Genomic DNA, 15,527 nt, shown 5'->3' on the forward strand with positions numbered 1-15,527 from the left:
TTCTAATCTTTCCTTTGGGCAGTGTGGCAGTTATGGAAAGATGAGGAACTCCATGAGCTATATAACAGCTACCTGTCCAGTTGGCTGGCAGCACCTTGTAAGCCTTTCGGCCACATACAAAATAGTGACCCTGTAGGGCCCAGTAAGGACTGTTTCTTAAGGGGATTCCTGGGATATTTAAGGCTGCTTTTCCAAACAGTTCATATGCCCCTAGGGGGGCATCCCATCCTCCTGACTGGGTACAAGTGGGGGCATTTCTAATTGTGCTGTTCAAATTACACTCGCCATAGGGACCACTACAAACCCACCATTGGCTTGCTACATTGGAGATATTAACTGGACGGCAAGTTACATTTCCAAACCCCTTTTTTGTGGTAAGATTATTTGTAAGTGTTTCCCTAAAAGGGGAGGAACCATTACACCCCCACTGTTGGCCTCCCTTGTTGGTCTTTATTTAATACCCATCAGCCCACTGTGTAATAACACAGGAGCTCTTTCCCACAGGATGCCCATAGTGATCAGATTGGTTTTGGGTAAAACATAACACTCCCTCAGTGAGTACTGCAACTGAATACTCCTGGTCCTGATAGGTGGCTTGCTGTAAAGAGGTCTTGTTCCAGAACAGTGAGTCCGTTCTTTCCTGCTCTTTGGTGGTGGCTAATTCTGCTAGGGTCAAGGGCAGCATGTCAAGGGGCATTCCCGTTTTGGGGGATAGTGGAGTCGGAGCACATACCCAGCAATCAGTCTGGTTTGTTAAATTAGCAACATGGTGCACAAGCAAAACAAAGGAGTTATGCTCCCGATATGCACAGTTTGGAAATACCAATACAGAGAATAACAATGTTACCCAATTAATTATGACCAGAGTCTTCCCAACCCAGGGTCTCCAGTACCTGGGTAGGCCCATTTTAGCATTAAGGTGCCCGCTATTTGTGTCTTTTAAACAGTAGCTTTAGCTAGAGATCGTCACTAGATGAGGAGTCAGCAGGTTGGATGGTTCACTGTTCTGCTGATGAGGGGGCGGGTACTGCCTTCAGACGAGAGTGATGGATCCAGTTCTTGTGTCCCTCGATCTTTGCCGCTGTATGGGAGATCAGCAGGACGGTATAGGGTCCTTTCCACTTTTCCTGGAGAGGCTCGTCTTTCCAGGTGCGAACAAGCACAGAGTCACCGGGCTGTAAGGAGTGAACGGGAGAGTCCAAGGGGAGAGGCTGGGAATCCTTGGTATACCTGTGAAGAGACAAGAGAACAGCAGACAGAGAACACATATACTGTGACAAAAAAACATTACCCAACTCCCATTCCCCTGACAGAACTGGGGTGCCATTCATAGGCCATGCCCTTCCAAACATAATTTCAAAGGGACTACGCCCTAATCTACCCTTTGGGAGAACGCGGATACGGAGTAGGACGAGGGGCAAAGCATCAGGCCATCGCAGTGAGGCTTCTTGGCACACTTTTGAGAGATGCCGTTTAAGGGTCTGATTGGTACGCTCCACTACACCACTGGCTTGCGGTCTCCAGGGCGTATGGAGTTTCCAGGGGATCTGTAAGGCATGTGAGATGCTTTGAATGATTTTTGACGTGAAGTGTGTCCCATTGTCAGATTCCATCCACAGGGGGAGTCCAAAGCGAGGAATGATCTCCTTAACAAACTTGAGGGTCACTGTCCTGGCAGTGCAGTTACGGAATGGGAAGGCTTCTGGCCATCCGCTGAACCGATCCACTATGACAAGGAGATATTTGAACCCTTGGGTCCGGGGAAACTCAGTAAAGTCTATTTGCCACACTTGTCCGGGGCCCGGAGTGGGTTCTAGGGCAGCTGGTGGCACAGGATGTCCCGGTCGGGGGTTATTCTTTTGGCAGACTAAGCAGTCCGCCTGTACCTGGGCAGCCAGGGGTCGGAGTCCGGAAGTGATAAAGTATTTTCCCATTAGCTGGATAAGTGCTTCCCTGCCAGCATGGGTGGTTTGATGTAGTTTCTGAAGCACTGGCCGGATTGGGCCCTTTGGTAAGAGGACCTTCCCTTCCGGGGAATGGAGACATCCCTCCTTTTCCCGGAGACTGAGTTTGTCAGTTAGCTGTCTCTCCTCCCCAGAGTACTGAGGGGTTGGAAGCTCCCCTACTGATGGGATAAGGGCATGCATATGGGCGTTCTCAGCCTGAGGGGATGGCAGGGTGGCAGCATGCTTAGCCTCTCTATCTGCCCGGGCGTTACCTCTGGCCACATCTTGATCCTCCCTTTGATGGGCTTTACAGTGTACCACCGCCACTTCCGAGGGGAGTTGTACGGCTTCTAGGAGCCGGAGGATTTGGGGCCCGTACTTGACTGGGGAGCCTTGGGCTGTCAGCATTCCCCTTTGCTTCCATAGGCCAGCATGAGCATGCAGCACACCAAAAGCATACTTTGAATCAGTAAAAATGTTGACCCGCTTTCCTTTTGACAGTTCAAGTGCACAGGTCAGGGCTATTAGTTCAGCAAGCTGGGCAGAGGTCTCAGCAGGCAAACCTTCAGCTTCCACAGTGTCATGGAGGGTCACAACAGCATAACCCGCCCTCCTTTGCCCATCTATTACAGTACTGCTACTAGAAAAGGAGTACTTGTGGCACCTTAGAGACTAACCAATTTATTAGAGCATAAGCTTTCGTGAGCTACAGCTCACTTCCTCAGGAAGTCTGAGGAAGTGAGCTGTAGCTCACGAAAGCTTATGCTCTAATAAATTGGTTAGTCTCTAAGGTGCCACAAGTACTCCTTTTCTTTTTGCGAATACAGACTAACACGGCTGTTACTCTGAAACCTGTCAGTACTGCTACTGACAGTGTACCACTCATAATCTGCATTTGGGAGAGGTACATCCTTTAAATCCGGACGGCTGGAGTACTGGACATCTATGATCTCTAAACAGTCATGTTTCTGTTCCTCTGTTTCTGGCAAGAGAGTGGCTCGCTTAAGGGAGGGGCAAGGCTGTAAGGTGACTTCAGAGTTCTCTAACAGCTTAGCCTGGTACCGAGCAATCCGAGCCTGGATGAGCCAAAGCCCTCCCTTTGCATCCAATAAGGCTCGGACCATATGGGGAGTATAGATTTGCATAACCCCTCCCAATGTTAGCTTCTCAGCTTCCTCAAGCACTAGGGCAGTAGCTGCGACCGCCCGTAAACATGCTGGCCAACCCTTTGCAACCTGATCCAATTGCTTAGAAAAATAAGCCACAGGACGTTTCCATGCTCCTAACAGCTGTGTGAGCACTCCTAGGACCACCCCCCTTCGTTCATGTACATACAACTGAAACGGCTTAGAGAGATCCGGGAGGTCCAGAGCCGGGGCTTCCATCAATTTTCTTTTCAGGATTTTAAATGCCCTGTCAGACTCTGGGGTCCAATAGAAGGGGTCATGATCTGCTCCTTTTACACAGTCGTACAGGGGTTTAGCCCACAGTCCAAACTCTGGGATCCATATCCTGCAAAAGCCTGCCATACCCAGAAATGCCCTGAGCCGCTTACAATTATTTGGAGAGGAACTTGACAGATAGATTCCTTTCTTTTTTTTCGCTTGAACGCTGACGCTCCCCTTGCCTTAGCTGTAACCTGATCCCTCTCCACCTCAGACAACAAGGTTCTCAGGAGGATATTACAGTCGTCTCAATCGGCTTGTGACTACTGAGGCACCCCTCAAAGACTGAAATAAACCTGCTTGGGTTCGTTGAGAATTCCCCAGCCTGTGTTTTAAAAGCTGCTAAGTCTATTGGATTGAATGGCACATGGGTATACACTTGCATAGTGGTAGCCTGACGTCCATCTGCCCCTGGGCAAGCCACAACAGTCTCGGTAAGCAAAGGATAGAGTCCCACCGAGGGGGCAATCTCTGTAACCCGAGGCATCCTACCCTTATACGGTGGGGGTGTGGGGGCCGAAGGGGACACCGGTTCTGCCATTACAGTGGGGGTGGGGGTCTGGGGACTAACATTAGCTACTACCGAACCAGTCAGAGTCAGATTACAGTGCTGTAAAATATCTGGTCAAGTACATAATGTCAGAAACAAATGCACATACATATGTTCATTCCATTTACCCATTCACTGACAAAACAAAACTAATTGGAGGATCGTGTTGTAATTAATTGACCCTCCTGGTGGCCACCACTCCTGGTCCTCTAGTTGATATTGAGGCCAGTCAACTGTACAGAATCGTTTTAATTGGCTCTTAGTCATTGGATCCGCACCAAATACCTTCCAGTTTGCTAGAATGCACTCTAGGGGCGTACACCGTGCCCTAACCTCTGAGCTCTGTCCCTGTCCCATACCTACAGGGTAACTCTGGGCGTCCCCAGGTTCCAACAGAGCATATAATCCGGATTTTAAAAGGTTCCTACCTTATCCAAGGGACCGGTTCTTCACCGTGGCCTGCAGCTGCTCCTCCCCCATGTCTAAGGGACCGGTTCTTCACCGCCGTCCACAACAGCTTCTCCACTACATGAGTGCGTTGCACCGTTGTGCCCTCCGGGGTCGATCAAATCGCGTCTCCTCCGAGGCCCCCGATGAACTCACCGGTGCGCGCTGGGCGTCGGTTCTCGCCGCAATCCTTGACCTCCAGGAGGGGTCCGGGCAAGGCTAAATTGCAGCCTCGTCGCCCACCCAGGGACGCCAAAAGCTGTTGCCGGCACCCAGTGCCGAGAGGCTGAACAACAGCTTGAGTTGGTTCGTTACCCGGTGTGCTGCACCCAATAATCACAACGGGCTGGAGAAGCAGAAAAGTTTATTTGCAGCTGCAAAAAGGTACAGGGAGAATAAAATCTCAAATCCTGCACACAGAGCAGGAAGTTACACAGGCTTTTATACATCCTTTTTTCCAGCATACTTGTCCAATAGCAAGCTGCCCCAAGTATCCCTATAGCCAGCCAATCCAGTTCCCAGCTAGTTCCCTGATTCTCTGTATCATTTGTTAAACTATACATAAAGCTGCTTTATTCAGCATTGTTCTTCCATATCTCCCCTGTTTGGCCTTGCTTAGTTTCAGGCAGTCTGACTCTGCAACATATTGTTGCAGATTCTTAGCATAACTGCTGTGTGTGCCTCCAGGCGGGGGGGCCAAGGACACTTGGGCCTAGTGCGAGGGGGCTTCATGGACACTCGTGGTCTTCCATCCCCTCGAGTTACCTAGCGGCCATGCCCCAGTGTCCCCAACAATAGTGTCTCAGTGAGAGAAATGCCGTGGCTCTCTGATCTGGCCTCTCCGCTGCTGATCTGCAGGGACCAGAGAAGCTGCAGGTGCTCTCTGATCTGCCACGTGCTCTCCAAGATTCAGAGAGAAGAAAAGCCACAGCCCCTGTGAGAGACGGGGCCGTGTCTGCTACCGGCCTCGCAATGGCCAGGGACCTCACTCCCTGGTGAGAGGGGGAGATTGTTTGCACAGCTCCATTCTCGTGGGTTGGGCAGTTTCTCTGTTGTTCCCAAATGGTGAGGATTGAGGGGTTGATACCCTATCAGACCAGCCCCTCTGAGCCCAACTCTCTACGTTTGGAGTTTGATACTGGATCAGACCAGCCCATCTGAACCCAGCTCTCCACCTTTGGGGTTTGATACTGGACTAGACCAGCCCCTCTGAGCCCAACTCCCAGGCGAGCCCAGAGTGAGAATTACAGAGCAATGGTGGCTTCCCATAGTTATTGCAGCAACAAAGTTTCTGTTTAAAGCAGAATATTAAACTTTGCCTAAAATCCACAGGACAAGTCAAATCCACCTGAAAAGTGGAAGCCTGGGTGAGTGGCTGAGGCAGAGTGTGTGAAGGAAATCTGAGGCCCTTTGAGAAAGAGGTTCTCCAGATAAAGCCCCTAAAAATGGAGCTGTTTCCAAAATAACAACTTTATTTTAGGGTTAGGTGTTGAAAAGGCCCCAAAGGAGTCAGGCACCGCTCACTCCTGGGCTTTCATGGCAGTCAGCACCTCAGACACTCAAGCCCCTTTGGAAATTCCTCCCTGCATATCCTGTTGTCACAAATGGCAGCCATCTTTACTTAGGGCAGCTTCCCTTTCACATCCCAAGGGTATAGCAACATGGCAGCTATCTGTCTAGAGGGAAGCCTGAGACTTTAATGCCATTATAGAAAAAGCCTGAAGCTGCCCATGGGGAAGATGGCTGCCGTGACACTATGACCTTGGAATGTGAAATTGAAGTTGCCCCTAGGGAGGTTGCCCCTAGTAAAGATGGCTGCCATTTTCCATTGTTTCCGCTAGGACTGAAGATGTAGGCTGCCCTCTGGATAATGGTTATCATTTCCCTAAAGCCTTGGGAGGCTGCCCATGGCATAGATGTCCAATTTCCTCCTTGTTTTCAAATGGAAGTGAAGCCATAAGCTGCCCTCAGAGAAGATGGCCACCCATGTCCCTGATGTGGCAGAGAGGTTGCCCTCGGTAAAAATGGCCACTCTTTCTTTTTGTGGCCTGCAGGATTGAAGACTGTGGCTTCATTCCCCTTAGAAACAATGGGAAATGGTGGCCATCTTTACTTGGGGCACCCTCCCTGTCATACGCTAAGGTATCACTGACACGGCAGTGCAGCTTCCCATTGTTTCCAATGGAAGCGGTGGCCATCCTCATAACGATGGCCTCCATTTCCCCTCATGCATGAGTACCATCTGCTCCTGCCCTCCCCCCCGAGAATTCATCCCATTCCCCAGTTTGTTTCATTTCCCCAGGAGGGCTCTCCAGGGCTCTTCATAAAGAAGCAATCACCCCCCGTCCCCCCCGCCACCGGACAATCCCCTTGTCCCTTTTCTAGCCATGTGGCGGTGACACTGCGCCCTCTCCCCCCACTGCCCCCGTGCCCTGGGAGAGGCCCCTGTTGAGCGTTTGCCTCCATCTAATTGCCAGGATGCTGGATCCAGAGCACCCCATGTCCCATCCCTCTCTGTATGCTTAGTTGCCCATGGGCAGATCACAACGGGGGTGCTGGGACATCACTTGGGGGTGTGACTGAGTCACATGACTGACCCCATAACATATGCTGTGTCTGTTTCTGGATGACGTCCCCTGGTGGCTCCCGCAGGTCCCAGGCCAGGGTTATAAATAGGCTTCTCAGAATTAAATTTTTATTATAATTTTGACACATAATGTCGATATTGATTTTAAAGGTTTTTTTAACATTTCTTGTCAATTTAAATGTTCACTATTGGTTAAAATCATGGGGTTTCGGCTACATTTTTATATTTATTAATTTATATTTCACAGTGGAGGAAATTACAACGAGGGGTCAGACAATAATTATTTAATGACAGTAGACATTGAGATTCAAAAGGTTAAAGCTTCATAATCATTAAAACACAAATTGTCATAATCTTATGTCAAAATATACACAGTAAATATCCTTAAATCAGCCTCTAATAATGTCTCACACGGCATTTCTCTTACTTTGCTTAACTGCAAATTTCTATTATTATCGATAGAAATATTTTCTCGTGGGTTTGTGTGCGTGCTGGGAAATTGATGTTTGCTGACATTTACCAATAACAAGCGAATCCCTCCAAGCCTAGTTCTAAACAGAGCCCCCCTGCCTGTGAGGTGAGCAGAGAGACAGGGCCGTGGTTACTGGCTGTGGTCGCTGTTCCCAGCACAGGAGTCTCTCCCCCGCCCCCTGCGACCCTGTCCCCACAGCCCGGTAGTATTTATAGACACAGTCTCAGAGCGATGCTGCTCTCAGGACACAATGATCCCCCATCACTTGTCGGACGTGCTCATTTCTGTCTCAGGGATGATTGCAGTGCTGCATTCGCAGCATGACTAAGGGGCTGGAAGAATAACCCCCAGTCCAGCCCCTGGTAGAGCAGGTGGCAGTCCGTATTGTTCAAGGTCTGGCCTGACAGAGTAAAACACCAAACTGCAGCTTATTTTCTGTAACCACTTTGAACAATTTCATATTTAGGCAACAAATATTTCAGACTCTTTACAGCACAAACTTGTAGAGCATGCCTGTAATGCAGAGCAGACTGGGACTCGGGGCTGTATGGATCAGGGCTCATACTTCAGTGTCTGCCCCTATGCTACATTAACCAAGGGTAGAAATCACAGCCTCTGAGGAACAGTGTGGGGGGAGGGGGCAGGCGGGTTGAAAGAGTTCAGCCACTGTGAAAATTCCAGCTATCACTGGGAGCTCCCAGCCCTCCCGTCTGTGTGTGCCATACCGGAGCAGGGCCCACAGCTCTGGCCTGCTAGATACGGCTCCCTGGCCCCAAGCCAGGCCCAGCAGGAGTGAAAATTAAACCCTTATGAAGCAAATATGTCTCTGCACGAACACAGGGGCTGGATCCTGGCCTGGTGACACACGCGTGACCCCAGAGTAAAGCTGCTGCAGGCCATGGGGTTCTTCTGAATTTACACACACACACTGGTGTGACTGAAGGGCAGGGCAGTGTGAGGAGATAGGCCATCCTCACCACAGCTGCCCCAGAACACAGGCACAGAAAGCAGGAGCTGGCCAAGCCACCGGCCAGGGAAGAGGGGGTACTGGGTGGGTCTGGAGTTAAGCTAACGTTCATATCCCATGGCAGGGGAACCTACGGGGGCTGCTTGGTGTCCCATATTTATCAGGGACCCCCTCAAGTCTGATCAATGAGTTACTCCCCCTGAGCCTGATGGACACATTTCTGCACAATGGCATAACCCACAGACCTCTCTGTAATCCCAGGCGACCCTCCAACCTGCCCAGGACAGGGGGGACACCCAGAGCCATCGGTCACCTCTCCTTCCTCTTCCTCCATGCCATTCCACCTAAAGCCCTCCGGATCGTACCGAATGATGGCTCTTTTCCTCTGGATGCAGGTGACGATCGGGGCAGAAGTCAGCAGGAGCAGGACCAGGGTAGAGCGGAGGATCCAGACCCAGAGCGGGATAGCAGGCCCTGGGACAGGGGATGGAGCAGGGTGAGCGGTCTGAAGGTGGAGGTGAACTTGCAACATGAGTCCTGCTCACAGCCTGTCTGGAGGGGCCTCTGCCAAGTGCTGGCCCTTCTGCACAGGGGACATTGCACCTGGCCTTGATACGTCCCTAACGAGACTCGGGGAGCCTGTGAATGCCCAAGCCCAGCTGTTTAGAGACCTCACGCCTGGCTCCTAACCCCGCAGGGATCTTGCTCTGCCCTGGTTCTTTGCTGCCCTGTACCCAGCACCAAGGCAGGGGCAGCTGGGGTCGGCCCCTCACCTGTGCCATGGAGCCCTTTCCAAGGGGCAGCACTGACACCATGGTCTGGGGTTACCATGTTTCAAGTTCCCAAATACAGGACACTACTGGGGGAAGGGGGAGCTGAAGGGGGAGGGAAGGTACAAAGATTCCTTCTGCTTTGAATGGGGAGGGGGCAGAGCCCTGCAGTGGGCTTAGCATTGCCTTCAGAGCAGTGCAAAAACAAGGGAGGACCCAAAGAGAGGTCATGTCCAGGGAAACCTGGACGTATGGGAACCCTACCAGGGTCTGCTGCTGACCGGCGTGGGGCAGGATCGCAGCCCGGCAGCCACTGACTCCCTGGCCAGATGTTTGTGCCTGATGGTGCCTCACAAAGCCAGAGCCCACACGGACCCTGCCTCCTCCCCAGGCCCCTGCCCCATGGACACACGTCCGTCCAGGCCATCGCTAGGGGCTCTGTGATAGGAGAACTGGCTAGTTCGTTTATCTCCTGGCTCCGCTGCCTGCGGAATCCAAACCCCTGTCTCTGCCCCTGCCAGGCTCTGCACAGCCGTGGCCTCCATCGCCATGGGGTAAGAGTCCGGCTCCCTCCACACCGCCAGCCACAGCATGGGGACATGGCAGGCCCCAGCCTCCTGGGGAGCAGACGGTGGCATGTGGGGCTGCCTGGACATTTTACATTCCCCACACGGAGGTGAGCCCCTGAGGCCTCCTGCCCCCCCCCCACCCCCAGGCACATGCGGTGCGGTAAAGTCTCCCCTCTGAGATTGGCATGTGCTCCCCCCTCGTCCCAGCCCAGCCCTCCCGCTTTCCTACAGGGAAATCCCACAGCAGGGAGCAAAACCATTTACCTTGGAGCAATGTCCCCTCTCCAGAGCCCTCACCATCTGTGGGGCAGATACACAGCGATTACACATCACTTCAAATGCCAAAAGCCTCATACCAATGAGGAGTAGAACAGCAGCCTCAAGAAGGTTTTTTTTCCAACTTTTTGATTCACTGAAAATTTTGAAAAAAATTGTTTTCAAGTGAGTCCGAAACAATTCCCCCCCACCCAATTTTTTGAAATAGCCAGTGAGCCAAAAGTTAGTCATGCTGCTCTGTTCCGTACTTTAATTTATGAAGGTTTTAGTAAAGTAGACCATGATGACAATAAAACTGCTGAATATCTGTAACAGTTTGTCCATTTTCACCTGCTGCCCTTCAGAGAAGATCACGATCTTTTGTCTTTTAATTAGTGGGAAAAACCTGCTCTTCCTCACCATGATGAGAGGATGGTCCTTCTTCACTAAAAACATGTAACCATTGCCCCAGGGACAGAGTTCTCACCTGGGAAATGTTGGGGAAGGAGAGGGAAGTTTTACATCTAACTCTAGATATCACAGTGTGTCCCCAGCCCGTCCCGGCTCCCTGACCCTCCACACCAAGCCCACCATTAGTGCTTTGCATTACCATCCACGTGCAGGTCCCAGGGGTCACTGGGGAGAGAATTGTTCTCCTGATTGTTGTCATCCTTGAGCTGGTAGAGGCAGGAAAAGGCCCCTGCACTCTCCTTGGACACTGTGTAGGGTGAGTCGTAGACTATTGTGTTTCCTCCCTTGGGCTGGACAGAAATCTCCTTCCCGTCTTTGCAGAAGACAATGCGGGTCATGGGGGCGTCCAAAGGGACTAAACACGACACCATGGCTGTGTCCCCTTGGCGAGCAGACAGCCTGTCGAGGAACAGCCGCGGGGCGGGGAGAGTGCCTGGGGAGCAAACACATCAGTGTTAAACACCTGGGGCCAGATCTCCCGCTGGTGTCAATCAGCAAAGCTCCATTCACTCCATTGGAGCGGGGCCGATTTACACCTGCTGGGGACCTGACTCACTCACTCCAGTGGAACATGTCCGAACCCGAACCCTCCAATCCCTGCTGTGCTCCCAGGACCAGTCACTCACCGGGAGAGCTGCAGATTTCCTGGCTTGTGACAAGGGAGCCTGTGAAATAAACACAAAGGGTCTCAGTGCAGGAGGGGAGGTGGAACAGGGAATTATAGTGACTGGAGCTGGAAATACAGTCACATCCTCTAAAGGAAAGTGGCAGGTTTCAGAGTAACAGCCGTGTTAGTCTGTATTCGCAAAAAGAAAAGGAGGACTTGTGGCACCTTAGAGACTAACCAATTTATTTGAGCACAAGCTTTTGTGAGCTACAGTTCACTTCATCGGATGCATACTGTGGAAAATACAGAAAATGTTTTTATACACACAGACCATGAAAAAGACACCCACTTTTTCATGGTCTGTGTGTATAAAAACATCTTCTCTATTTTTCACAGTATGCATCCGATGAAGTGAGCTGTAGCTCACGAAAGCGTGTGCTCAAATAAATTGGTTAGTCTCTAAGGTGCCACAAGTCCTCCTTAAAGGAAAGTGAGCGTCTCCAGGCAAATCTAGCTCCAGCTAGTAGAGAGAAATTCAGTCCCAGACTAACAATGGGCCACGTTCTGCCCCTGTGTTTATCCCCTAGCCAGAGACAGAATGAATTTGCTGTTAAGCTCCCTGGAGCCAATTTCCTCTCAGCACAGTGGGGGATTTTCACAAGCACAAAGTGCAGCTTGGTGTCCAGCTCCCAGTGTGAATCGGCCTGAGGATCCCAGCTAGCGATCTGCCCCTCTTGGAGCAATGGAGCCAGGTGAATTTACACCAGCCGGGGATCTGATCCACAGTCTATAACTTGTTATTTGCCCGGGGAGAAGTCCGGGGTTAGCTGGTGCGTTTCAGCCTGAGTGCAGATAAGGAACGGCTCCCTGTACCAGCATGTAGAGCTGGCTGGACCCCAGACCCATGGCTGAAGGTTGGTGTGAGCATGCCAGAGACTCGCTGGAGATGGGTTAGGCCAACAGCTGACCCTGACCCCGTGCCGTGTTATGGGCCAGATCCTGCACGATTGGGGTCACTGAGAGCTCTCTCGTTCATTGCAGTGGGAGCAGGGTCAGGGCTGACATGTCCATGGCCCTGATCCTGCAGGCGGATGATCCATCCCTTCCACTCGTATGGGCATCCCTTGACTTGAATAGACTCTGGGCAGGCGTCAGGGCCTATACCAGCAAAGCAATGTGCAGGATCAGGCCCATGAGCACATACACGCTGGGGAAACACAGCTAGGCGAGTCAGTGGGAGGCTGAACACAGGTTTGTCTCCTGATCATCAGATCTTTAGCTCAGCATATTTTGCATTCACTATAAATATCAGCAAAGAGCCATGAGCAATTCACAGAACCCCCCCGTGCAGCAGGCAGAGCTGGTATCCACTTTGTACCAAACGGCTAAGTGACTGGCCCAGGGTCACCCAGGAAGTTTGTGGCAGAGCAGGGAATTCATCCCTCGCCTCTAAAGTCCCAACCATGGACCAGCCTTCTGGTAGTGGTAATGATCACAGTGATTAATGATTAACTGCTATTTTCATAGAATAGTAGAATCAGAGAATATTTTAATTAATTTCAGCTGGGCTTTTCAGATCCCAGGGAAATCCCATCGTTACCCCCTAAAATCTAATCACATTTAGCCGCGTATGCGGCATTTCTGCTGTTTGCGCCCATGTGCGAGGTGAACATGTAGCATTTTCCCTTCCTGGACGTCATCTCCAGTTTAGGTTTCATCAAACGAAATGTCTGTCATCTTGAGCCAGTGATTTCATGCATGCCAAGATTTACACCTGAATCCGAGTGTGCAAAACAGCATCCCAGTGTGAAAATGGGCATCCCCTTCTGTGTCCAGCCCAGCCAGCTCGCACGGGCTAGTACCTTTTGTGAGTGCAGCGAGTGGGATGGTGCAAATCCGTTGTGCCACAGACATCTGCACCCCCATGTGACATGCTGTGGGTGTGAAGGTGGCAAACACACCCACACGCTGGCAGCCTTGGGGTGTGAGTGCAGGGTGGTGTATGTGGGCTCAGGGCCAGGGTGCAGCCCTTGGAAAACAACAGAGCATTTCGGGGTGACGCAACAACCTCGTTGCTGAGGTTCAGAGCTGGAATCTAACCAGCGATTTCCATCGTCCTTAACCCTGAGTCAGGTGGTGGTAATTAAACATGCAGTTGCTATTATTAAATCTCTTGGAAGCTTCGGTGCGAGGTGGCAAGCTCTGATCCCATCCCGGGCAGTGTTGGCACTTTCACGTCCACACAGCACGTTACCAGAGGGCTCAGAACCTCACAGGATTGGAGCCTAATTAAGCAAACGATCCTCTGCCCCGTGATCTCACCCTTCCAGCTAAACCCGGCCAGTGCTGGCCATACTCACAGAGAAGCCAGAGACCCAGCGTCGGGATGCTCAGGGGACAAGGTGATAACAGCATGGTCTGGCGATGCAGCAGGGAAGACCTGTCTCTCTGCTCCTCAGAGTCTCAGTGAGCCGTGTCTCTCTCATCTGACCTCTCCCCTTCTGATCTCCAAGAAGCAGAGAGCAGAGAAGCGGCAGGCGCTCTCTAGTCTGGATCTTGGCCCTAAGATTAACGTATGAAAAGCCACAGACTCTCTGCTAAGGTGGGGCTGTGTCTGCTATGCGCCTGGCTGCGGCCAGGGGGACACTTGCTCCCTTGTGTGGGTGGAAGTTGCTCTCCCAGCTCTTCTCTCACAGGTGCTGGGCAGGCTCTCTGCTGTCCCCAAGCTCTGAGTGTTGGGGATTTGGTTACTGGGTCAGACCAGCCCTTCTGAGCCTAGCTCCCAGCCTTTGGGGTCCGATGCTGGATCAGATCAGCCCCTCTGAGCTGAACTCCCAGCATTTCAATTTTCATACAGACTGGATTTCTTCTGTATCAGACCCCACAGCCTCAGAGAACCCCAAAGACTGGGAGCTGCATTCAGAAGGGCTGGTTTGATTCAGGATCAGATCCCTTCAGTAATCACTGGGCCTATCAATTTATCCTACTATGGGCCCAACTTTGGGAAAGAGGATAAACGTTTATGTAGTGCCACAAGACAGGTTGATGGGAAAAGCTGAAAAGGGGACACAGGAAGATTGAATTAAGCCAAATAAAAAGGCCTAGTGATATAATTCAAGGACTGTATTAAGAGCACGCTTGATAAACAGGAGATGTGTGGGATGGGAAATTAATTAATCAAAATTGGTGTGTCAGAAATCAGGCCTGTTGGATAAGAATATGAGAACGGTCATACTGGGTGAGGCCAATGGTCCATCTAGCCCAGTCTCGTGTCTTCTGACAGTGGCCAATGCCAGGTCCTTCAAAGGGAATGAACAGAAGAGGCAATCAACGATCGATCCGTCCCTTGTCATCCACTCCCAGCTTCTGGCAAGAAGCGGCTAGGGACACCCAGTGCATGGGATTGCATCCCAAACTATCTTGGCCAATAGTCATTGATAGACCTATCCTCCAGGAATGTATCTGTGTTTTTTTTTTTTTTTAACCCTGTTATAGTTTTGGCCTTCACAGCATCCCCTGGCAACAAGTTCCAAAGATTGACTGTGCGCTTAATGAAGAAATACTTCCTTTGTTTGTTTTAAACTTGCTGCCTATTAATTTCATTGGGTGATTCTTGGTTCTTGTGTTATGTAAAGGAATAAATAACACTTCCTTATTCACATTCTCCACATCATTCATAATTTTATAGACCTCTATCACGTCCCATCTTATTCTTCTCTTTTCCGAGATGAAAAGTCCCACTCTTTTTAATCTCCCCGCATATGGAAGCTGTTCCATAACCTTATTCAATTTTGTTGCCCTTCTCTGCACCTTTTCCAATTCTAATATATCTTTTTTGAGGTGGGGCAACCGGAACTGCATGCAGTGTTCAAGATGTGGTCGTATCATGGATTTATATAGTGGCATTGTGATATTTTCTATCCCTTTCCTAATGGCTCCTAACATTCCCTTAGCTTTTTTGACTGCTGCTGCACATTGAGCAGCTGTTTTAGAGAACTACCCACAATGACTCCAAGACCTCTTTCTTGAGTGGTCACAGCTAATATAGACCCCATCATTTTGCATGTAGAATTGTGATTGTGTTTTCCAATGTGCATTACTTACAGAGGCGACATCCAACAACTGTGGCTCATGGGAGAGCACAAATGAAATGTTCTGGGGGAGTCATGTGCCCCCCCCCCCCCGCATTTCTCAGCACACCGCTGGTGGGGATGCCTAGCAAGGAGGAGGCCGCACTCCCCCTGGCAGTGGCACTCTCCCTGTGTCCATGCAGAGCGGGGAAGGGAGGAAGCAGCAAGGTGGCTGGCTGCTGACTGAGCCCCCTCCCCTCCACATGGGGCTGCTTCATCTTCCCTGCTGCTGGAGTCCCACACCTTGCCTCGGCCTCTGCCCCCTGACTCAGCGCATGGTCTGCAAAGCAGGCAGCATCGCTGGGACTCCA

At 51.0% G+C, this 15,527-nt stretch overlaps 1 protein-coding gene across 1 annotated transcript; it reads right to left on the reverse strand.

The window, feature by feature from the left end:
* Positions 1-7,771: 7,771 nt before the first annotated feature.
* LOC311514230 (uncharacterized protein) lies at positions 7,772-11,052 on the reverse strand (the record flags this gene model as incomplete). Its single annotated transcript, XM_084652659.1, has 5 exons — positions 7,772-7,847; positions 8,780-8,888; positions 10,018-10,053; positions 10,619-10,912; positions 11,040-11,052. The coding sequence occupies 5 exons, from the start codon at positions 11,050-11,052 to the stop codon at positions 7,772-7,774; spliced, it is 528 nt and encodes a 175-aa protein (XP_084508785.1).
* Between the last annotated feature and the right edge of the window lie 4,475 nt (positions 11,053-15,527).

The sequence above is a fragment of the Lepidochelys olivacea genome (genome assembly GCF_965140295.1).
Source record: "Lepidochelys olivacea isolate rLepOli2 genome assembly, contig: Scaffold_30, whole genome shotgun sequence".
NCBI classification, from domain to species: domain Eukaryota; kingdom Metazoa; phylum Chordata; order Testudines; family Cheloniidae; genus Lepidochelys; species Lepidochelys olivacea.